The sequence below is a fragment of the Rhinolophus ferrumequinum genome, chromosome 4, assembly GCF_004115265.2.
Source record: "Rhinolophus ferrumequinum isolate MPI-CBG mRhiFer1 chromosome 4, mRhiFer1_v1.p, whole genome shotgun sequence".
Taxonomy (NCBI): Eukaryota; Metazoa; Chordata; class Mammalia; order Chiroptera; family Rhinolophidae; genus Rhinolophus; species Rhinolophus ferrumequinum.
The window spans coordinates 96,049,253-96,075,015 of record NC_046287.1 but is presented as its reverse complement, the minus strand read 5'-3'; the positions used below and the strand labels follow the sequence as shown (position 1 = coordinate 96,075,015).

The following is a 25,763-nucleotide window of genomic DNA, read 5'->3' as shown; positions in this document are numbered from 1 at the left end:
TCCTACAGGCATAAAGTGTCTGGGTTTCAGCAGGGGAACTGACGAGACTCTCCTGACATGGTTGTGGCTGAGATGGCTACGTGTGCTGGATGCTACAGAGAGTTTTGTTAGTAACTGACTGAGTCACTAGTGCCACCAAAAAGTCTGATCAAAGACTGAAAGCAACTAAGGAGAGATCTCTGGAAGATGCCTCAAAATTATGCATTTTAAGAATAACTTCAATGAGCTGGGAGAATTCATGTTTTTAAAACGTAAAGATGACACAAGATCGTTCACTAGTCATCTTGAGTAAGGCACCCTTTTTGAGACTCAGTTGTTCTCAGCTGTGAAATGGAACTGATAATACACATGTAGCATGGTTTGTCAACAGAACAAAACAAGATTTTTATGGGAAAATGTCACACAAACCTTAAAATGCAAGAAAAAACTAATTATCGTTGTTAGAGACAGGCAGTATGGAGATGGATAAAGATCTTAATGGGATTGAAGGATGACCTCCTAATAAGATTTCATGAAGTACAACATAAAGTCCCTAACTTTAAAACTCAACTAGAGGATGTGCAGAATGGAGCAGACTTGGTATACCAGCAGTTACTATTCATAACTTCGAGAGTTGTAGCACATTTAAGTTTAACGTGAGTCGACCATGTAATATGGCCACCAAAGTAGGTCACCGACATCAGGATGCACGACCAGATGCATAGGTCTCAAGACTAAAAAAGCTGGAACCCCATTGTTATGTGCCCTGGTCACATACAGGAACAATGGGCTTTGTTCCAAGTGCCACATTTTAAGGGGCACATGGGAAAGGGTGTATTTTTAGAGAACAGTAATCAGCATGGCTGAGGTTCTAAGAACCACAACCTCCCATGAAGGATGATTGAAAAAACTAATAGTTTGGCTTAGAAACCAGAAACTTCAGAGCAGTGCTACTTGAAATGTGGTCAAGGGGCAGCCAGTCCCCAAACTTACCTGTCTCCAATGAGGCAAACACAGACAAGTAAGCATTAAGCACTATTTGGAAAGGCTGTGCTACCCAAGTTCATGATCAGCAGACGTGTTTTACTGGACAGGGTAGAGTCCAGTAAAGATGACACAAGATTGTTCACTAGTCATCTTCAGTAAGGCACCCTTTTTGAGACTTGGAACAATTTGGGTCTTGTTCGGCATTACAATGCGTACATTTCAAGATTGGTTTACCTACCATAACTCAAAGTGTGTAATATACAGGAGCCATTGTTTCACAGAAAGATAATTATAGGAATTGGCTAGTGATGAAGGATTAAAGATGAATTTTGAAAATACAGCACTACTTATTTCATTGTGAAAAAACGGTGAAAAGGGATACCCTAAGCTTTTAAAAATGACTTCCAAATCTCTTCTTTGATTCCAGTCAATATACTCTGTGAGACTTTTCTTTATGATGATTAGCACTAAAGCAAAGAAACATTTCAGATATATACATTTCTTCCTGTGAGTAGTGTTGTTAGTCCAACCTAAATTAGATAAAAAATAAGAAACGCACTGTCATGAATACTCAGAGTCGTAGTGTTTGATCGAAGTCTGACTATAGGCACTTAATACGGGGAATCGCTATTTCAAAGTAAACTTTTTGTTCAGTTACTACAGCTGAACAACAAAAAAGTTATGAGTGCAATCGTGATTCTTCATATTAATTGCCTAAGTGTATACTTTCAATAAAAACGTGAATTTTGTAATCCTTTTCAATTTCCCGATGTATTTGTTTTGATTATATTTATTGGAATGCAATTTTTGTGTCTGTTGAGTCTAATAATAAAACATTTAGGTTTCTATTTTCTATAACTCTTTTCATTTCATAGTTGTAATAATTCATCTGTACTGAATTTTACAAAAGTACCTTGGGCAGTGGAACACCGGAAATTAAAAACAAAACAAAACCAACAGTCAGTTTGAGTTTCTCAATTTCACCACAGAAAGTTTGAGAAACTTTGTTCTAGACTGAGCAGAGGTAACAGAACTCTCTGGAAAGGGTCAGATAGTAAATATTTTAGGTTTATAGGCCATGCAGTCTCTGTCACAACTACTCAGCTCTGCTGTTGTAGCCAAAAGAATGGGTGTGATTTCATTCCAATACAACCTCCTTTACAAAAACAGGAGTGATAGTTAGCTGACCCTCCCTCTTCCAAGTCTAGAGGACAGAGCTGACCAGTTGCTGTACGAAAGGGGAAATCCATTCATAATCTGAGAAAAGAGCTGGAATCAGATGGGCACGTGTACACTGATTCAGTTTTTAGCTTATTAGACTTTGAGTAATTAGAATAAAACAAATTGCCTTGCAATGTAGTGAACTCATCATGTCTAGATGCTTATGAGCAAAGGCTAAGTGAACCGTGAGGGATGCACTTAGAAGTAAATCCTGTCATGGATGTGGGGTAGGAAAAGAGGGTGGAGGGTCCTTTCCAAGTCAAACATCCTGTGGTTCTAGGATATTCACATGCAGTTACCTTCAATTCAAGACTGTAACACTCTCCAGTCACGTAAATGGTGGAATAACATGTAATTTTTCTCATTTGACTCTGCTGTTGGGAGCTGCCAGGAAGTGTTTCATTTGGTGGGAGATGCAGGGATCTGAAAAACAGTGAGGGGTGGGGCTGGAGACCAGGCCCCTGGACAACTGTAGCTCCATGGAAATGGTGATGGCACCCAGGCCAGGATATGTTGCAAGGTGGCAATTAGTCATGGACTCTGTGTTGCTGTCCACCTTTGTTACGATGTCAGAGAGCTTCATGAAAATTATAATTTTTAACCAGAATCTTCTTTAGAAACTGGTCTTTCTCTTGTGGGAAATCTTAGGTAGGCGTCCTGTGTGCATATGTGTCCTCCTCTTTCCTCATTTAACAGACAGTCCACTGGAGTCTTCAGTCTCTGACCCTAACTTTGAATAAAAGTCACATCACATAAACACTAACCATAATTAGGGGATTTCAATGTTGTCATAAAGCAAGGGGAGATTTTGTGGGTGATAATAGAGAAGAAACACTTTATTGTTTTTTGTGCCTTGTTTTTCATTTAGATGAAGAAAATATTTGTTTTTTCCTAAAAAAAATGAGAACATTCTTAGCTGAAATTATATATTCCTCAGAGACAAACATCAACCAAACACTGCAAAAGGAAACTTGCTGTCTTTGTTTACACAGAATTTGGCCATATCTCTACACTGGAAACAGGAGCCCACGTATGTAAGTCCACAGCTGCAAGAAGCAGCTAATCCATAGTTACACAGAAATTTAGAAGTTACCTTCCACTAAAGTTAACTGGAGCTGGCTGGCTGAGTCGGCCCGTTGAAAAGCACAAACGGGTCATCTGCAATGTTGTAGGGTGAGAAGCCTGAAGCCAGAGGCAGCGGGACAGCTCGTTTCCTCAGGCTCTCAGGAAATGCTTCTTAAGGGCTGGGTTTTTAGGTCTTTCCGTGAGGTTTATGGTCAAGATTGAGAATACTTTTCTTCCCCTAAGGCTCCCAGAGACAGGGAAGATCATCTTGAGTCTTTAAAAGACCACTTTTTTCTTCTGCCAAGAGAAAATCTTGTGGTACTGTTTTGTGGAAGGGCAGGTGTGATTTCATGTTTCCTTGTGGCATTTGATGTACAAGAAAAGTGCACGCCTACCTAAGTATGAGTGAGGCTTCACCATCCTCATCTGTTTGTAGACTTTTTTTTTTTCCTTTCTTGGGTCAACCCACCAAACTCTTCAGATTCAAATGAGAAGCAAATGCAAAGCAAAGCAATGAGATCCATGACTTGAGAGATCCAGAGATAAATTTCCATGAAGACATGAAATAAATGGTGGACTTTAGTACAGATGGCAAGAAACATCCCTCTTCTAAAAACAACAATAAAAATACACAACTGTATGTACTGCTGAGGAAACTTTCCAGGGCCAGAAGCTCACTCAGGCTTCCAAGTTTCTCAATATCTTTGAAAGGCAAGGATGGTTTCAAATCCAGCCTCTGCTAATTCTAAGTGGCTTTGGGCGAGTTACTATCTTCTCCGCCCTTTAATTTCTGCATCTGCAACATGGGGTTTATGATGAGGAATAGTGCCTCGCACACAATAAGCCACTGTGTGAGTATTTGCTCCCCACACAAACCACGGAGCAAGCACACACAGACCTTTCATGGGCCCAGTAGACCCAAGGGGCGAATAATGACTGTGGCCCTAGACAGGCTATTTGGGGGTGCCGTTCTGCAGAATTAAGCATGCCTGGGCATCTGCAGATTAGAGAGGAAGATCATATTTTTATTTTGGGGACTGTTTAAAATAGGGACATAGCTAGAGGAAATGCTGCTGTCTTAGTTTTCTTCCAAATAAACTAATTTCAAAGTGCGTGGAAGCTCCACATGGGGCTTGGTTCTAAAGTTTCACTTTCTATTTTTGATCATTTGGCCTATTCCTAGCCTGTATTTATTTTTTTTTGTATATACATGTATACATATATATTAGGTTGGTGCAAAAGTAATTGCAGTTTAAAAGGTTAAAAATAATTGCAAAAATCGTAATTACTTTTGCACCAAACATATATATATATATATATATATATATATATATATACATATTTTTTTTTTTTTTTGCAATAAAATGAAGGAGTGGCCTACGACTACGACTTGTGTCAGGGGCCAATGACAGGAACACATGCCACCACACAGGGTCTCCTGCACAGCTGCTGAGACCACAGCCCCAGATGATGCTGGTCATTACTGAAAGTCACAAGTGGGTGGAGACCACACGTTGGAATTATTTATTTGAAAATTCAGGCTGCGACCCCTGCATTTACAATGTGAACAGCAACATTTTATGCAAGACCATGCACTGGCAAGGTCTACAGCTCGGTTGGGGCTGTAAGGGTGTGTGGCTCTATCCGGCATAAGGAATAAATTAAGAACGTCAGAATGCTGAAGTGACCAATTTACAGAAGAACTTTTGTGAAGGCAACACATAAATAGTCTAACAAATGTTATTCAAGCCTATCTTACATACGGGTTTCAAAAAGGTGGTGATAGGGCAAGAATATAATCACTGCACTTGGTTGAAAACAAATCATGTCATTAGTTTTGGGCATTCTCTTTTGCAATACACTGAAGCTAAAGGTCTGTATAGGCAGCTGTACAGACCAGCCATACTTTTGACACACAGGCGTGGCTGTGTTCAGTTTAATAAGAACCATGTGTTATAATCAAAACAAGATCTGACCCTCATGCTTCAAATAGTATGTATGCTTCTCAAGGGCTCTATTCAGTCAGACAGCTGTTGGGATGTTTATTCCCACATTTTTAATTTGTCTTTGGCCTGGACAAATTGCTCGTGTTTTAATATTTCTCTGGATATTGTTTTTCACCATTTTAACTCCTTAGCTTAAATCTTTGGTTTCTAGCTCAAACCCCAAATTGTTTTTCAAGTGAGGTCAACCAAAATTCATTTGCTTTTTGGGGGGGGTGCTATTTTAGAGCAGAAATTCCGGTTCAAGTTATTTTTAAAGATTAGGTTACTAAAGAGTAACTTAAAATCTACTGGGTTTAATGATTTCTCTGTGAAGACCAGGATAAAGAACACTTTCTTTTGACTCAAAGATGTTTTCTCTGTTTCTTCGAAGTACACTGAGGCTTGACTTGTTACATATTGGAGAAGTGAAATGAAAAAAAGTAGTTAATGAGCTTAACTCTGAATTTCCTAAAAGGATCAGTTCAGTGAGAAAGAGAGGTCTTTCAGCATGATGGCGAGCAGCCTCAGTCGTGGACTTAGAGATGCCTGATGTTGAAGCCCTGCTCTGCTACTCATTAAAAACAATGATCATGGATAAATGATTTAACTCCCTCAAGTTTTACTTTCTTTATCTAGGAAACAGAGGCCCCACCTCAATGGATTAAATGAGATCATGTACGGTAAGGACATAACATAGCTCCTGGAAAACAGTACGTGCCCAATAAAATACAGCTTTTTTTTTTTTTTGGACTAACATCTCCAACCTTATTCATGCAGAAGTCCTAGAAGGCAGAAGGAGCACAGTGACTCGTAAAACTGAACAAAACTCCTTGTGACTAGAACAATAAGAAAGGGGGAGAAGCATGCAAGATGAGGCAGGCTTGGTATCTTTTTGTTACACTCTTCCCTGAACCCCTCAGCCTTATGAAGTGAACTTGTCTGAGAAGCAATGCATCTGGAAATGTACCTGAAATAAAATGCTGTTGGCAAGAATGGACCCAGACACTCTTTTCTGCATTCTCGTAATCTCCTAATCACTGTGGAATATTTGACTCTAATAGAGTATAGAGTGGATATTTACACATCCACAAACTTCTGAAAGATTACCATAAGGAATGACAACATTTTACATTTTTATGCAAACCCTCTGATAAAAAAGTAAAGCGAAATGAGATGGTGAAAGAAATAGACCTTAGCCTGGGTTTACAATGAACTTATTTAACGTTACGATGGTTATGATAAGATGGGATATTTGGAGGACAAACAGATGGTTGGTCGAGCTTTTCAGACTTTTACTTAGGTTCATGTTGTTTTCAGTCTATGAATGCAAGCTTCTTCTGTTGGCATAGCCATGGTCTTACGTGCAGACACCTACCTTTTTCCTTTGGAAGTTCACATCAAGTCTCATTGAGGCACACTTGTTCAACGTATTTAGTCGTCTAAAAAGAAAGAAAAATGTGATGATTGCTACCACTAATGAACCTAAATGTTCTTTCCAGTTAGCTAATTCTCATTCATTGCCAGTGAAGGTGAAAGTGCCAAAACAACCAGTTATGTCCCAAAAAAGTACTGCACTCAAAGAAGCTTCACTATAGAAGGGTTCCTGTGTGTTTTCCAGCCTCCAGACCTGAGAGGACTCTGCCATGAAGCCTACTGTTCTCTCCCACTTCCCTAATCTAAACTTGGCCCTTTCCACGCTTCTCTTTCCACTGTTCTTGGAACCCACGGTCAGTCGTTTCAGCCATATTTTCACCAGTCCCTCAATTACTTTGCCACCTTGATCTTCTATCATGCTAGTTTCCAAATTTGAATCAACTCAACCATCTGTCTTCTCTCTTGCTCTCAGGCTGTTGGAGATAAGTGGAATAACTCACATTACAGTGCTGAATTATACATGTGATGGACTGAATTCTAACCCCCCAAAGCACATTGGTTGAAGCCTTAACTCCTAATGTGACTGTATTTGGAGTAAGAAGTAATTAAGGTTAAATAAGGTCATAGGGTGGAACCCTAATCCAATAGAATTGGCATCCTTAGAAGAGACACCAGACCGCGCACGCGCTCTCTCTCTGTCTCTGTCTCTGTCTCTGTCTCTGTCTCTCTCTGTCTCTCTCTCTCTCTCTCTCTCTCTCTCTCTCTCTCTCTCTCTCTCTCTCTCAATCAATCAATCATGTGAGGACACAGTGAGAAGGGGGCTATCTGCAAGCCAGGAAGAGAGTCCTTACCAAGAACCAAGCCCTGCTGGCACGCTGACCTTGGACTTTCCACCCTTGAAAACTGTGAGAAAATAAATGTCTATTGTTTAAGACACCCAGTCTGTCGTGTTTTGTGGTGGCAGCCCATGCTGACTAACACACACACTTTGATTTCCATCCTCAGCTGGGTTTGCAAAATTGCTACCCAGCATTCCTTTCATATTTTTTCACTAGTTGGCTCCCAATCTCAGATCATGAAAAGGATGCCCGTTCCTCAACAGATGACTTAGCTACGACTGCCAATGATAAAATATAGCTTAATGTAAGCTATATTTTATGAAGGAATGTTAGACATACATTCATTTAATAATCCTTTCATTTATCATTGAAAAGATGTTCCTATCCTTTTTCAAAGCTAATCCTTTAACCTAGTTTTTTATTTCAATGTCCACCACCTCATCTGAGACCTTGATACCTCATTGATTCCCTCTCACCCCAGCAAACTCGCCTCACTGCTTTCCTTCTGTTTAAGCTCATCTCGGTCTTGAACACATTGACTAACCAATAGGTTAGCTACCTAACTAAACATGATTAAGCACACTACCTATTTTCCTTCAATCTTATCTTTCCATCAGGCCACTATACCAACTGCCCTGACATCCCCTTCCTTATATGACTCAGTTTGCTGACAACAGTCCCAATTTTCACTCAATTCAACCACTGTAATCTAATTTCATGATCTCTTTGCAAATACCTGTGTTATTTTGTTTTGCTCGGTTGCTTTTAAAAAATCATAGCTATTGAATGTATATGGTTTAAAAAGTCAAACATTAGCCCTCATGCCCTTTTCCATGTACCACTCTTTGGAAGCAACTCTTTCAACTCTTTTCTTCTGGTGTTTACCAAAAGAAAGGAACATGTTTATGTTACTTCTTGATTTTTCAGTTTATTATCTATTTTTTAATATTAATGATTTTTCAGTCATTATCTATTCACTTTGTTCTACGAAAGATGAAGATTTATTTTTTTTAGTACCTTGTCCCATCCCTCACGTCCCCCCCACACACACATTTATATCCTTTACCTCTCATTACTATGGTTAGATTACAATTTCATAACTTTTTGATAAAATGATATCCAGTGTTTATTATATTCATGTAAATGCTATTCACATGTATATCATATTGTCATTGCTTTTTCTGTCCTTCTCAACTTTTCATTATCCCGGGAGTTAATAAACATCTTGTTTATTTGTTTCCATAGAGTTTTCTATGTACTTAGCCCTAAATTCAAACTCAAACACTTTCCCAATTATCTAAATCTCTAAGCATGTTAAAACATATCAGATGGTCTATTAATTTAATTTCCTTGGAGACGTCTCTCTTAGAGCCTTCTGACCTGTTCTAGTTGGAGATTGCCGCCTTATTTTTTTTTTTTTTAAATCACGGCCTGATCAGATTTCTCAGATTCTTCTTAAGCATGTTTTCCAATATTTTGGAGCTGAGTTATAGAAGAGGCCTGGTAGTCTCAATATTTAGAATGTAGGTAGGTTGTCTCGGAAGCCCCCATTTTATAAAGTGTCTCCCACCTTCAACTAGGTCTGATGTCCCCTAGTCTAGGGAACTTGCGTTTTAGCCTCTCCAGGGAGCAAATATCTAGTCTTGGGCTGATGGTGGGAAGTGGTCACCTAAATATAGACTGGGGGAGTAAATCAAGGGTTTTAGCTACTTTAAGATAGAATTTCTAACAACCTTCTTCTTTTTAGCTCACCTTTAACCTCATTTCCCATTTTGAGTTTTTTAGGATTCTGCAGTGCAAACTGATTTATATTATGACTTCCTCCACTGGCCACTTGAGTTTTTTTTCTCAGACTCGCTAAGTCCTCTACTTCATATTTCTGTTTTTCTGCTTTGAAAATTTTGTAGTTGTGAACTCTCTGTATGGACATTTGTTTTAGTAAAGGAATGTCTCTCTGTAAATTAGTGGGGCTTGAGAAGCGAGCAAATTCAGATGTCTAACCTCCTATCTTTGACCAATTAGTTTTTCTGTTTTGTTTTTTTTTTATATTTGGTTATGCATAGATCTTAAGTTTTCAGCTCAATGAGTTTTGGGAATTGTAAACAAGGTAAAGAACATTTCTCCACATCAGAAAGCTCTCTTGTGCTCCTTTACCACCAATTCTTCCCCTACCTGATCCCCTCTCAACACCCCTAGGGCCAGCCTCTTTCCGATTTCTATTATCCATAGCTTGGTTTTGTCATTTCTTAGTCATCATGGGATCATATAATACGTATTTTTTGTGTGTCTGGCTTTTTTTTTTTTTTCCCATTCAACACAATATTTTTGAGATTGATCCATGTTGTTGAGTATAGCAGTGATCATCGGTTTAAATTATTGAGTCGTATTCCATGGTATGAAGATATATGATTGGTATACCTATGGTCTTGCTGATGGACATTTGGGTTGTTTCCAGTTTTGACCAATGATTTTTTAGTCACCAAATTCCATGGCGGCTGCTGTTTCTCCTCCTCCTCCTCCTCCTCCTCCTCCTCCTCCTCCTCCTCCTCTTCTTTCTCCTTCTTCTTTTTTTTTCAGCAAAGACATATTTGTAGCAACAGACACTAATTACCACTCACGTTCCTTGAAACTCTTCTCATCTTTGGCATTCAAGATTATGAATTCTCTCATCTCTCTAAACACCATCTCCTTCCTGTCACCAAGCAGTATTTGTTCCTTAACCACTGTTGTTTTTTTAGAATTCAGACTGCAGTCCTTTCTTTGTTACTCTGCATGGGTATACTGAAATATCTTATCTCATCTTAAAATAAACTAGACTCTGAGGATGCCCAACCCTCTGTCTCCAGCCCAAGACACCTCACCCGAGCCCCAGAGTTATATTTCTAATTATTCATTAACCTCACCCATTTGTGGGGTCTTGTTGGCCCTTCAAACTCAACTATCAAGACTAAACTCACTATTCTCTTCAAAACCTGTTTTTCCTAATGTCTTGTCTGGATTAAAGGTATAACCACGCAGGCCACCCAAACTGAAAAACAGAGTCATCTTAAAACTCTTCTTCTTCAGGTCTACATTTGTTTTGATCACCAAGTCCTGTCAATAACACCTCCATGATATTTTTGAAATCTTGCCTCTTCTTTGGTACTAATTCAGTCCGTTCTTATCTTTAACCTAGAGTCAGGCAACAGCCTCTTAATTGGTTTCACTACCACATCAAATGCTTCACATTAAAACCAGTTTTACTCATTTTTGGAACTTTTTATGATTTACTTAAAAATATTTGATGACTTCCATCTCTCATTTTCAGCCATCTGCAATTTACCCACCGACTACATATTCATTAGTGTCAAGTATAATAAGCAACTCTGGATTAGAAGCAGACCATTTAGTCTGAATCCGTCTTCAGCACATTCTTGCCCTTTGATCCTAGAACCGACAGCCTATCTTTCTGGCCAGTTCCACATGTGTTAACATCGCTACCTAAGAGCGAAGCATCACGTGAGGAGTAAATTATATATATATATTCTCATTTGGAGGCTCTGAAATATAAGAGTTTAAATAAGTCAATGTTGCTCAATTTGCAACAAGTTTGTTTAGGGAAGAACTGCCTGTTATGTGTAAAATTTATTTATCTAACACACTTGTTCTTCCATTATGGTTTGGAAGCACAGACAAACCATTTTATGCTATGCAAAAGTTTTTGATCTATTAAATATACAAAAGACATCAAAGGTATATACTTCCTGTATATACCGCAAGCTTAGATATGCTTTATGCTTCCTAACCCACAGAAGAGGTTTATTATTTTTTTTAAACTAAAGACTAATTAGAGTTAACTACCTAGATTCTATCTCCCCTGAAGTCAGATATTTGTCTGCTCCTTAATTTAAGAATTACTCCTCTACTTGGAGAAAATATTAGCAAAACATATATCTCATAAAGTACTTGTTTGCAGAACACATCAAGAACTCAAATTCTATAATAAATCAAATAATTTGATTTTGAAAATGGGCAAATATTTGAATAGACAGTTCTGAAAGAAGATATACAGATGGAAAATAACCATATAAAAATGCTCCACATCATTAGTCATGGGAGAAATGCAAATTAAAATAACAAGATACCACTACATACTAGAATCCCTAAATTAAAAACACTGACAATACTAAGTTTTAGCAAGGATGCAGAACTATTGGAACTTCCAAAGGGGTATAGTTTGGCATTTTCTTATAAAATTAAACATATTCTTAGCACCTGAGCCAGTAATGCTACTCTTAGTTATTTATCCAAGATAAAATAAATCACACATCCATACAAGGACTTGTACTTCAATGTCCATAGCAGTGTTATTTATAAAATAGACAAAAAGGGAAAATACCCCAAGTAACCCTCACCTGGCAAAAGAATGTAATAATTGTGGTATGTCCATACAATGAAATGCTCAGTAATACAGCACTACAATATGTCGTTTCATGTTGCATGAAACAACACGGATGATTCTCAGGGGCATTATGCAAAATGAAAGAAGCCAGACACAAAGAGCATACATATACCCTATGATTGCATTTATACAAAATTTTAGAAAAGGTAGAATTGTAATGACAGAAAACAGTATAGTGCTTGCGAATGCCAGCAACAGAGAACTTTTTGAAGTAATGGAAATTTTCTAAATTATGACGGTGGATATTTACATAACTATACATATGATAAAACTCATCAAATTATATATACTTTAAGTTGGCGATTTTATTTGTATGTAAATTACACTTCACTAAAGCTGAATAAACAATAATGCAACTGAGTGACATCAGTGGGAATAATGAAAGAAAGATCTCCAAAACACGGCTCCTCCATAAAAGCAACAAGAACACTGGCAGAAATGATCAAAATAAACTTTTAAAGAGCTCTAGAAATTAATATAGGCTTGTAGCAATTCAAGTACTGTTAGGAAATGATTGAGTCTATGTAAGAATAGTGAACTTCTTGATATTTGAACTTACCCTATTCCACTGTTCCTTCTCCCAGCTCTATAGGAGCTTTGAAAAACAGCAGTATCACAATCAGAGTGGCTGTGCAAACCAACAGCCTAGCAGCCACTGGAGAGGCAGAATGAGTTTGATATCCCCAAAAGCTCCATTATTAAAGAACTGTCATTATCTGAGCTGTCTGGCAATTTCCTGAATGCCCCTATTCACAGGGCTTGTCTTTATTTAACCTGATTCAGAGCTCATTACCAAGAACAGCTTTTTTTCCACGGTGTTTGTCAAAATCAATCAGTGGCAATTATTTAACATCACAGCTGCCTGAAATGATGATTACAGTTGGGCCAAACAAGATGTGAACAACAACAACAACAAAAGGAAAAGCAGAGAGAATGAGATGTCCATAGGGGACTTAGAAAAGTTTGTCATATTCTTAGAAATCTAGAAAGCCAAGCACATCTGAAGAACTGTGTGCATACTCAGGAAAGACCTGAGAAGTACCCAATGTCTCACCTCTGTCTGACCTTGGTGATCGGCACAAGTGCAAAGTAAAGGCTAAGGCAGAGCCATCAACGTCCTGCTGGAGCATTGAAACCGTAGTCCAATGTACACAGAGCTCCTTGACAGAGGCTGGGATATATAGTGGTTCAAGACATTTAAGGAAATCTCTGTCCAATCATTTGCTGACCACTAAACTAACCAAGTAGAGACAACAAATGATTCAGACTTTAAAGAACTAGTTGAGAAAAGTCACTAAACAAACAGCAACAACAAGAAACCTTGGGGTGAGGGAATCTGATTTTGAGAGTTCCCACGTTATAGTGTTTAAAATGTCCAGTTTTAAACAAAAAACTACAAGACAACAAACTGATTCTAAAGTTTATATGGAGAGGCAAAAGACCCAGACTAGTCAATGGAATATTGAAGCAGATGAGTAAAGTTGGAGAATTGACACTATCCAACATCAAGACTTAGTCTAAAGCTACAGTAATCCAGACATTGTGCTATTGGTGAAAGAACAAATAGGTCAATGGAATAAAACAGAGAGCCTAGAAATAGACCCATACAAATATACTCAACTGATCTATAACAAAGGAACAAAGATAAAACAATGAAAAAACAGATAGGCTTTCAACAAATGGTGTTGAAACAACTGAACATTTCCATGCCAAAAAAAAATAATAATAATAATAATCCATTTAGACATACAGACCTTACACCCTTCACAAAAATTAACTCAATATGGATCACAGACCTAATGGTAAACACAAAGTTATATAACTCCCAGAAGATAACATAGAAGAAAATGTAGATAACCTTAGGTTTGGTGATGACTTTTTAGATACAGTACCAAAGGCGTGCTCTGTAAAATAAATAATTGATAAACTGGACTTTATTAAAATTCAAAACGTCTCTGTGAAAGACATTGTCAAGTGCATGGAGAGACAACCCACAAACTTGGAGAAAATATTTGCAAAAAACATAACTGATAACAAACCGCTACCTATACAAAGAACACTTAAAACTCAACAATAAGAAAACAAACAATCCAATTTAAAAATAGACAAAAGATCTGAACAGACCTCTCACCAAAGAAGGTACACACATGGCAAATAAGCATATGAAAAGATGCTCAACACCACGTCATTAGAGAACTGCAAATTAAAATAAACAGGAAATACCACCTATTAAAATGACAAAATTTTAAAATATTGACAACACCACATACTGGTGAGGATATGGAGTAATAGGAACATTCACTCACTGCTGGTGGGAAGGAAAAATGGTACGGCCACTTTGGAAGAGGGTTTGGCAGTTTCTTGCTGCCAAACATACTCTTACCATAGGATTGAGCAATCACACTACCTGACATTTACTCAGATGAGGTGAAAACCTATGTGCACACAGAAACTTGCCCAGGAATGTTTATAGCAGCTTTGTTCATAGTTGTGAAAACTTGGAAGTAACCATAATGGCCTTCAGTAGGTGAGTGAAGAAACAAACGTTGGTACATCCAGTAATGGAGTATTACCCAGTGCTAAAAATAAAGGGAGGCATCAAGCCATAAAAAGACATAGAGGAAACTTAAGTGTATATTACTGAGTGAAAGAAGCCACTGTGAGAAAGCTACATACCAAATGATCCCCACTATATGACCTTCTGGAAGAGGCAACACTATGGAGACATTGAAAAGATCAGTGGTTGCCTCGGGGTAGGGGGGAGGCGGGAGGAGTGAACAGTGAGAGCACAGAGGATTTTTAGGGCAGTGCAACCACTCTGTATGATACTATAATGGTAGATACATCTTATACGTTTGTCAAAACCCATATAATGCACAAGACCAAGAGTGGACCCTAATGCAAACTATGGATTTTGAATACTAATGGCGTGTCAGTGCAGGTTCACCACTGTCATGCACCACTCTGGTACAGGACGATGATGGTGGGGTCGCTGAGTATGTGTAGGTACAGGGCATATATGGGAACTCTCTGTATTTTAAGCTCAAATGTGCTGTAAATCTGAAAATGGTTCTAAAAATAAAGTCTAAGACAGTGTCTTTGTTTTATTCATTTAAAAATCACTTTGTTTCCTGGACTTTGAAATTACTGATGTAAAGTGACCTGCACTTCTTTTTCTCTCAATCTATTTGCTTGTTCATTCTCAATCCTATCTTTTATCATCATCGATAAATTTATCATCATTGAAGACATCTTAGAAATTCTAGGTACAACTTCAAGTATCATACACACAAACCATTCAATTCTTCCCTTCACAATGTATACATATGTGAAATCATCATGTTGTACACTTTAAATATCTTACCATTTTATTTGTCATTTATACCTCAGTAAAGCTGAAAAAAAAAGACAGAAGAAAAACTCCTTATGATGGTATGAATAGCATGGTGTAGCCTCAGCCTGTGATTTATACACAATGTAACATAATTGGTAATTATATTACTGATGTAATATAAACAATGGCAGACTCTGTAAGAATACAAAGTGGATGAAACACAGATCCCAGAGAGATGTGAATGTCTCTTTAAGGACCGGCTGCCTCAGGTAAAAGAACATGTCACATAACGGAGGTATTCAGAGCATTTTATCAAAACCACTGTAAAATTCTGTAGTGTGTGAAGCCAATCTGCATTTAGGACAAATAGTTAGCACTGGTATTTGTTTACCTGTAACTTAATGATAAGTAATGTAAAGCCCTAAAGATAATCTGAGTTGGTCTAACAATGGTTGCCTGGAAAACTGTTCTTGTTTGAATCACAATTTTGATTATAAAATTTATTTTATTTGTTCCATGAACAGTGTGTTCCAATGGATCAGAGCCTCTTTTGAGACAAGAACCATAATTTATTCTTCTAATCCACATAAGGCTTAGCAAGAAATTTTATACATGACAGTCTCAGCAAGTTCTTCTTTTTTAACAGAACATACTTTGACTATATTTGTCTGCATTTTGTCCAATCAGTGGTTGACTTTAAGTAGTCACAATAGACCTTGTATAGTCAGAATAACAGAATTATTCTCCCTGCTGAGTATGACAGGCTGAGCGCTGCATCTCATTTGCATCCTTAATGCCCAGCTCAGAGCAAATCCACTCAGTCAATGTTTGCTAAGGAAACATAAGAGCTTGGCAGACACCAGAGACCATTTGGTCTGATCGTTTTCTTTTCAGATGAGGAGAGTGGGCTCCTAGAGGAGAACTTGCTCAAGGGAACCACACATTAGTTAGCAGAGAGCTAGGGCTTCTTCCTGACAGTGATTTCCCTGCTCCCACCTACCCAAGAAGAATATTAGGGGGACTAGAAGACGAGAGCACATGTCATGGACCTCATGCAGTCTGTTCAGTAAGTGGTAGTTTCCTTCTCTTCTTTCTTTCCATGCAAGAGACAATTCATGACACGGGATGAAGATTGTGCTCTGTGCTTTGAGCAAACTGGACGTATGTGTTAACATACGCAAAGTAGTTTGATCCTATCAGAAGAAATGTCCACAATGATACTGCTGCCAGAACCTGTTCATTTCTACTGTTGTCTTCAGAATCCTTAAGAACGGCTAATACATTAGTAAAGGGGAAACAGAATTCTCACTTTAAGAGTGAAACTTGAGGTTCTAATGGCAAAGTCAATAAGGAGGGAAGAAACCGAGATTTATTCATTCAACCAGTGCCTTATGGACCAGGAGCAAGGCTACGTGCTGGGGATGCAGAAGGGAACAAGGTGGTCCTGCCTTGTAAACACCATGTAAATACCATGAATAAGAGAGGAGGTAACTCACTTCCTGAGCGCATAAGGACAAAACCTCCCAGAGGAGATAATTTTTGAGCAAGGCTATGAAGGACGAAGAGAAATTTGCTGCGTAGGCTAGAAAAGTTATAGGCAAAGCAAACAGGCATTAAATATATGTTTTAATCTAGGAATTGCAAATATGTGACTGGGAATGTCTGGTAAGATAGACAGGGGCTAGGTCATGAAGGACCAAATGAAGATGTTAGGAGCTATTGAAGATATTAGACAGGAGAGCAATGTAATTCCATTGCATATGGGAAACCTAACTGGTGGCAGGATGGAGGCTGACCAGTTAGGAGATGTTTACAATAGTTTGGGTGAGAGATGGCAAAGAGGCATAGAAAGGGAGTGAGAGCAGATGGAGACTTGGTCATTAACTGGTGTGGAAGCTGCAGAGGGGGAGAAATAGAGATGACTCCCAGCTTTCCAGCTTTCGTGAATGTGCCATTAAACAAAGAAAAGAGTGAACTAGGGAAGTTGGGAGGGAGCCAGGTTATGGGGAATGTAATGAGGTCCTGTTTGGATGTGTGGAATTTTAGGGGTTCCTGTGACATCCAGACCCTCTAGGGAATGCTCAGCATAGAGATGATATACTTGTACACAGAAGGGACATGTAATTAACCCAATCATCCAGGGAGATCTAGAATCCTGGAAACGCCAGTATTTCCCACATGGGCCAAGAGGCAGAACCAGGCTCCGAAAGGCATAGTTGGAGTTGCAGTGTTAGGACAAGGTTCTCAAAGTCTGGGTGGTTCTTACTAAATGTTATTGATGCTAAATGTTAAAATGTGCACAGTGTTTTGCAGAGGCAGCTGCAGTTGGATGAGCTTCACCAGAACCTCAACCTGGTAAGTTTAGCCAACTGCAAAGAAGAAATGAACAAGCAATTAACCAAATAGTGTATAGAAGCGATGGCTAAGCCTCCCTTTGGGGAGACAGGGCTTCGGATGGGAATCCCCTGTCTCCTTTACTTGTTGCAAGTAAATAAATCTACCTAAGGACAGACAGAAAGCCCCAAGTGGAGAATCCCTGGAGTTTGGTGACATTAGGAGGTCAATAGGAACTGAAGGTGGTCTCCTAGAAGCCACAGAACAGGCATGACGAACAGGAGGGGGTAGTTGGTTAGAAAGTGATAGAAAACCTAAACTATGCCTTTGGGTTGTGCAGTTAGCCAGGGCAGTTTCTCAGAAGCCCGAGGGAGAAGTGGGTGGATCCTGAGAAAGTGAAGACACGTGTGAGCACAGAGTATTTCTTTAAGAAGTCCAGCTAAGGAGAGAGATTTAGGATAGTCTGAGGCAAAAAGTGAATAATTGACTATCACATAATATTCTCTAACAGGTAGAAACATTAAACAATTTGTGAACCGTCAGGGTATTTTCTACCAGGTTCCAGTGCAATTGAACAGACATTTATTGAACTCCTGCTTGGCACAGGCCATGAAGCACGCATGATATGCCACTAAACAAGACGCCGTTCCTACTCTAAGCACTTAGAAGCTGATAGGATGGTAGGAGGTCCTCACACCCCCTCTAACCACACCCTGAGTGAGGAGAGAGAGAGAGACAGAGAGAGAGAGGAGAGAGAGACCGAGAGAGACCAGGAGGGCAGGACCCAGGGGCTGCAGAACAAGGAGGGTGGGCAGCCTGTGGGTGGGGATTTGTGAGCAGGGCATGTGCTGGAAGTACCTGAGGGGTGACCGAGGGGACCCTGTCTGAGACGAGCCTCCCACTTACTGGTCCAGAGGCCGGGCACACACAGAACAGCCCTGTGGAGGTATAGGAATGCAATGGAACCCTTTCCTTCCTCATATTTTAGATTCACACTTTACTTTTACACTGGCAGAGGTTAGCTTGCTCATGAGGTCTCTCATGCTGATTTAGTGGCCAGTATTCCTGCCCAAGGCACAACAGGAATAGCAAGCAGGGGTACGAGTGCATTTCTAACATGCGATTTGGCTTAAGGCCGCAGGCTTCACCTACCGCCCTCTACTATGTGCCAAGCGCTGTGTCTGTTTAGGAGTGTTCTGGCGTGGCCCTCAAGGACCTTCAGAAACAAAGGCATGGAAGACCGAAGCGGGGATCAGAACTGGGCGCTTTAGGGGCAAGCGGTCTGGGAAAGGTCTCCCCACCGCCTGGAGTTTACTAAACAGACCCAGCAGTGCAGGGTGGGCAGCCAGGCCAGAGAGACTATGCGGGATGTACTCCGCGAGGGTGGGCCTTTCAGACTCCACCCGCCATCAACAGGAGGGCTTTATGGTGTCTGAGGGGAAGAAAGAATGCGGTCAGATGTCCACAAGTGGCTGTCACTGTGCCACCACAGAGCCAGTGAGGCTCTGCTCTGCTGAGTGTTTCCGTCTGGCAGCTCCTCTACCAAGGAAGGGGTCATGCTGCCGCAGAAATGCTCACCTCTCTTCCAGACCATACACCCACAAACTCTCCCTGGATACTCGGTTGGGTGAGAGAGAAAAGTGACTGAGCACTGACACGTCTAGTGGTGCAAAGAAAATGAAGTCGTGTACACTGTCGACAGGGAAGAGGATGGATGTGCACAACTGTGTGATTTGTGTAAGAAAATAATTTTTCCATTGAGATATAATTGACTTACAACATTGCATAAGTTTGAGATGTACAACTTAATGATTTGATCTATGTATATGTTGGAAAATGATTACCGCAGTAAGTTTAGCAAATAGCCATTGCCATTCCTAGTTACAATTCTTTTTCTGAGCACTTTTAAGATTGACTGTCTTAGCAGCTTTCCAAGGTACAATACAGTAATGTTAACTATAGTCACCGTGCTGTGAATTATCTCTCCGGAAAACACTTTATATTATATTAAGTTATATTCTGTAATGGTCAAGGTTTCAAGGAAGAGTGTAAGCTCCATTGGCAAACCAGTACAGGGCAATGGCCGCAGTGGTCCACGAGTACAGAACTGAAAATAAAATAAAGTCCAGATTGTCTTCTCTCGGGCTCATTTAGTTTGTGGAATTTTCAGTAAATCTGAAATTTCACATATGCCTGTATTGAAAAACTCAGATGAGGTGTCCTTAGCTTTTTCACTTTTCAAACAATTGCATCTAATCCAGGCAATTTCTCAGTGAAAACAAGTCCAAGTTGAAATAAGGGTCAAAACCAGAGATTTCTGAGAGAGGTTCAAAAACTGATAGCAAAGCAAAATCAGCCCGGATGTAACCGGGTGGCATGGGGCACCCGCTCCCTGGCACCGTGGGGCATCGCTTGCTCCCTCCCCTGCCTGCCCCCCAGATGTGGGTCCCCAGAGGTCAGTCTTGGGCCCCTTCTCTCTCCCTGTCTTAGCTGTCTCTGCTGTCCCTGTGTGACTTTGCTCACTCTCAGCACCTTCATACCTTTGTGTGCTGAGATTTCAGCCCCGTCCCCCACATCCAGCTCCAGACCTGCACATTGGACCTTGGTACTTCCTGGTCCGCAGGCGCCTCAGCTCATCGCACTTCCCCTCCGCAGACCCTGCCAGCCTCTCCCACAGCTGGTCCCTGCCTCAGGGAAGGGAGTCACCATGACCCAGCTGCTCAAACTAGGAGTCTGGTCACCCTCACTTCTGAACAAGGACACTGATAGTAGCACCTGTTATCACAGGTCCTCGTGAGAATTAGATGAGATCAATGTAAAGAGCTTAGGATAATATTAAGCACACAATAAACAATCACTAAACGTTAGCCATTGTCACCTATTATTTATTTGGCAAGGCACTTTTTAAAAACATTGCTGATGTTTTTAATGATGCAATACAAATATGTAATAGATATATGAATAACATTAAAAATATAAACTTCGTCTTCTCCCCTCAGTCTACTGTCCTATTTTATAGTTTCTTGTGTATTCTTCTGGAAAGTTTGGGCATATAAAAGTCATTTTGAGTAGCTGGTTGGAAAAGGTACGTAAGAGTCCATTTTACAATATAAAGATCACTGGTTTTCATAAAATGTATATGTATGAAATCCCCTATCACGACCCTGCCACGTCTGTACTTGTCTGTACTCCAAGCCTGCCCCTATACTACGCAGGCGACAGTGGGGGGAGCTTCAGGGTGGGCGGTAGGGGTGGGGATGAAGATACCTGTTTTGTACAGTAATTCAGATTTTTTTTTTTTTTTTTTTAGAAAAAACACTTTTATTTATTTAAGCATGTTTTTCTAGGACCCATCAGCTACAAGTCAAGTAGATGTTTCAATCTAGTTGTGCAGGGTGTAGCTCACAGTGGCCCATGTGGGGATCGAACCGGCAACCCTGCTGTTAAGAGCACCGTGCTCTAACCAACTGAGCTAACGGGCCGCCCCTAATTTAGTTTTTTTAAAAGCTAAAAGATCATAATAGCCTCATCAAAATCGCATGTATTCTTGTCTGTGTAATTCCTACTGGCCTTTTGGGTCATTTTTCCAGGAAGCCCTCTCTGAAACCTTTTCCCCCTTACCTATCCTGCTACTGTACTAATTGTGATTATACCATTTGTTCAGGTAGCTCATCATTTACTCATTTCTCAGCCCTTGGCAAAATTGGCATTTGGGACCAGATGACTCTTTGTTGTGGGAGGAGGTTTAGCAGTATCCCTGGCCTCTACCCATTAGATGCCAGTAGCACCAGCCCCGTTGTGATAAGCAAAAATGTGCTCAAATGTCAAGCGGGTGCAAAATGCTCCTTCCTCTCCTGGTTTGGAAACACTGGGATCTCAGGGTGAGGATTCTGTCTTATTTGTCTCCATAGCAAAGAGAGGCTCTCGAGAGACAGGGTTGATGAGGGGAACTGAAGGAATGAGTGACAAGGCACTGCTAGTCTCCTGACAGTAAATCAGTTCTAATGTCTTCACAAAAGAACAAACTGTGCTTTAAATTCTTACTTTAATCATGTTTTAAATGGAGTTCTGTGAAGTATAAGGTGCTAATAAAACCAGAATTTCTACCCTCGGGACTCAGAAGTCAAATTCAGAAAATCACCAGGCAACAGAGACATCTTTGGAAGAATTACCTTCAAAGGCGGAAACAGAAAGCACTCCAAATTGTATTTCATAAAAAGACCTAAGCTCTCTTTGGAAACTCCGGAAGCAGCCTGGCTGGCTTTGAATCCTGTCATTTACTATCTGTAAGTGGGAAAATTATTTTACAATCCTGTGCCTCAGTTTCTTCATCTGTAAAATGGGAATGATATAGCCTACCTTGTAGGATCTCTATAAAAATTAAATGAGTAAATATTTGTAAAACAGTCATTCTTGGTACATAGTGAACACCTCATAAATGTTTTAAAAAAATAAAATCACTTCTTACTGGCATTTGTATTTATTTATAGACTCAGAATTTTAACGGTATATTCTTCTTCCAATGAGTTGTCTAGGGTCTCATTCCAGTTCATTGTCACATATTATTAGATGACATAACATAGTATATAACACCGTACATATAAATATTCTATAAAGGAAAACATTTAAAATAGTATCAATATTCATAAAGCCTACCATTATTTAATGTTATTTAACAGACTCAAATCAAATATGGGCCTTGTGTGTAGAGGTAAGATACAAATATAATTTTTGTCAGCACTCTTTCCTACTTCCCTCCTCCCTCCCCCATCCTATATGAAAATCATTGTCCTTAATTATCCTTTTAAATATAAAGGGCAGCCATAGATGCACTGGCTAACCCTCGTCAATTTCATCATTCCACAAAACAGCGCTGACCAAGGTGAATACCTTGTCTCATACGTGCTATAATTAACTAGTATTTATTAACAACAGAAGTTATGCAGATGATTTACTGGCCTAACATTAAATTAGAAATTCAGAGATCATTATAAGCATCAGGCCCTGTTAGCAATCTGAGCGAGTACTGAAAATCAAAATGCTAATAGGACATATTCCTTCCCCTTAAAAATGCCATTCAGGAGCTGTGATTTGCTGCAAGTTTCCTTCAAGGTGACAACCTTTACAAGCCACGTTGACACCTTGGCTATTCCTTCATTCAGATACAGTTACCGTTTCAGTTAGCTTATCTAGGTACTTAGATTTGCAATTAGCTTTTCGTTACTCACAGGGGAGAATATTTTTCAATTAAGAATTCAATCAAAAAACAACAAAACAGAATTACAATTGTGGTTGCTAAAATAATTGCAACTAGGCTATTCTGACTTGCAGTAACAAATATTTACGGAACATGATGTGCCAGTTCTACCTGAATTGCGGCAGCAGTAGTGAGGCCTGGCCATCATCCAGGAGGGTCACCCCTTCAGCAAAGACAGCAAACCTGTTAGTTTCTGAGATCTGAAAATGAGAGCTACACATCCACATATTCCAAGCCAGGCATGGGTCCTGCCTGCCATCAGCTTCCTCGGTACAATATGTATTTCCAAGCCAATCAAAAGTTGGCACTGTTCAACAACTCTCCCAGTATAAATTGGGACCTAGGACATTGTCTGTCTACGCAGGTGAGAAACTTCCAGAAAACCAACGGTGAGTAACATTCTTGTGGGTAACATTTACAGATCTTCAGCTCTCTTGTTTTCATTTGTCTGCCTGGCAGAAGCTACCTGCCCTCTGGCTATGGCTCCCTTCACAATTCTGCATTAGCTCAGCATTTCAAATATGCATGAAAAATGCATGGCCCACAAAGCTTTAAAAGTAAAACATGAGACCAGCTCTATCGCTGTGTCTGTAGTGCACAGAGGTTAGAAAATGAATAAAATCACAACAGCTTACCACTCTCCAGGAGTCAATCATTGCACACCACGTGAGTGGGAGAATGCCTAATTAACTGCTCATCAATCTCAAAGTTTTAAAAGCGCTGTCATTCCCCCAGTCTGGAGATCTTCCTTTTGCCTACTTTCTGCTTTTTGCAACGAGGGAAATCTGTGTGTTGGTGGCACTCCTACGAAGGGAAAGAAACGCCATACAGGTTCCTTTTAGCCCGGCTACCTCCTTCTCTGCTACCTACTCTGCCTGCTTCCTTGGATCCACCCTGCTGTGACTACTCCTTTGGCCTCTGTTTTACCCACTGTATCTACGCTCTGAGAATCTCAGCTCACACACCTCCAGTCAAATGTTTTTCTTCATAATATTTTTGGAGACATAGCTGTCATGAGAATTATTCCAATTATAACAACCTCCTGCACTCCAACCATTTTCCCACAAGCTGTGCCCTTGTCAAGAGCACTGTGGTGTCTGGCAGTGCTGTACTTTCACATGTTTATGCAGTAATGCCTTTTGGGTGCATCTGTATGGATTCTGCTATGGGTTGCATCAGAGATGGTTCACAGGGAAGGCTACCTAACTTACCCGGCTGCCACTAGTATTATCATTCAGAACTTTGTATCTCTAAATGATTTCACATTAATTGTAGTGGCTCATCTCCGAAAGGCATTTTTTAAAAGAGTAGACTGTGATGCAAAAGCCCAGAACTTAGTCATGGCATCTCAGATCACATGCAGCAGTGAGCAGATAAGGATTTACCACCCACATGTCTGAGACTCAAAGCTTGGCCTACTCGGCCACATACGTCACCCTCTGAATAGATCTACACAATCACAGACAATGTCAGTCCCTGCAATCCCGATTTTAAAATATGAAATAGAATTTTCCTTCTTGGTTTACAATGTAATCATTCATTTATATTTTAGAAATAAAAATTTAGGAATCTATGACTAAGCTACTGGAACTAAGGAGTGAGTTTAGAAAGACTGAAGGATACAAGGACAATACACAAAAAATTGTATGTACTAGCAATGAACAAGTGGAAATTGAAGTGATAAAAGACAGTACTATTTACAATACAAAACATGAAATTCTTAAGACTTTCTGGTATGTGTAGTATCCATATGCCAAAAACTATAAGTCAGGGTTGAAAAAACAAATCAAAGGAGACCTAACTAGACATTTAATGTACTTATGAATCTGAAGACTTAATATTGTTAAGATATGAGTTATCCCCAAACGGATGTATAGATTCAACACAATCCAAATCAATGGTTTATTAGAATTATTAAAATAGACAAGCTGTTTCCGAAATTCATATGTAAAAGAAGAGGAACCAGAATAGCTAAAATAATCTTGGCAAAGAAGAACAAAGTTGGAGGACTCACTATTGGATTCTAATACAGAGAAAAAGCGAAGTAATCAAGTGTCATATTGATGAAAGGATAGACACATACAGAAATGGAGCAGAATACAGTCTAGAAATAGACTCATTTATCAATGTTCAACTGATATATAATACAGGTGTAAAGGCAATTCAGTGAAGAAAGTATGAACTTTTCCACATGGTGCTCAACCAACAGGACATTGAAATGCAAAAAATGAATCTTTACCCATACTTTGTACCTTATAAATAAACTAACCATTGACTTAAATGAAATGGACCGTCAACATAAATATAAAACTGAAATTTCTATAAGAAAACAGGAGGAAATGGTTGTGACTTTATGTTAGGCAAAGATTTCTTAGATATGATATTAAAAATATGAAAACAAATTGATAAATTGAACATCAGTAAAATTAAAAACTTTTGTTCTATGAAAGATACTATTAAGAGATTGAAAGACAAGCTACAGACTGGCAGAAAATATTCACAAAACACATATCTGACAAATAATTTACATCTTGAACATACAAAGAACTCTCAAAACTCAAACAACCAAATTTAAAAAATGAACAAAAGACTTGACAGACACCTTACCAAGGAAGATATATGGATGGAAAGTATCCATCCATATAAAAGACGTGCAAATTAAAAACACAATGAGATAACACTAGACGCCTATTAGAATGGTGAAAAGCAAAACAAAAACCAACAAGACCAAGTGCTGACAAAGAAGTAGAGCAACTGAAACTGTATCATATATTGTTGGTGGAAATGCAAAATGGTATGGTCCCTTTGGAAAAGTTTGTGAGTTTTTATAAAGTTATAATACACTTATTAGATGGATCCCACAATCCTATTCCTAGTATTTTACGATTTTACCCAAAGGAACTTACGCTCACACAAAAACGTGAATATGAATGCTTACGGTAGCCTT

General features: G+C 39.4%; 1 protein-coding gene across 6 annotated transcripts in view; it reads right to left on the bottom strand.

Annotated features, from left to right (window-relative positions):
* STARD13 (StAR related lipid transfer domain containing 13) overlaps positions 1-25,763 on the bottom strand; it is a 499,960-nt gene that overhangs the window by 29,691 nt on the left and 444,506 nt on the right. For all 6 annotated transcript variants that reach the window (XM_033104423.1, XM_033104425.1, XM_033104424.1 and 3 more), the window contains one exon: positions 6,613-6,676. In XM_033104423.1, coding sequence (XP_032960314.1) covers positions 6,613-6,676 — 64 coding nt within the window. The remainder of the gene's footprint in view (positions 1-6,612; positions 6,677-25,763) is intronic.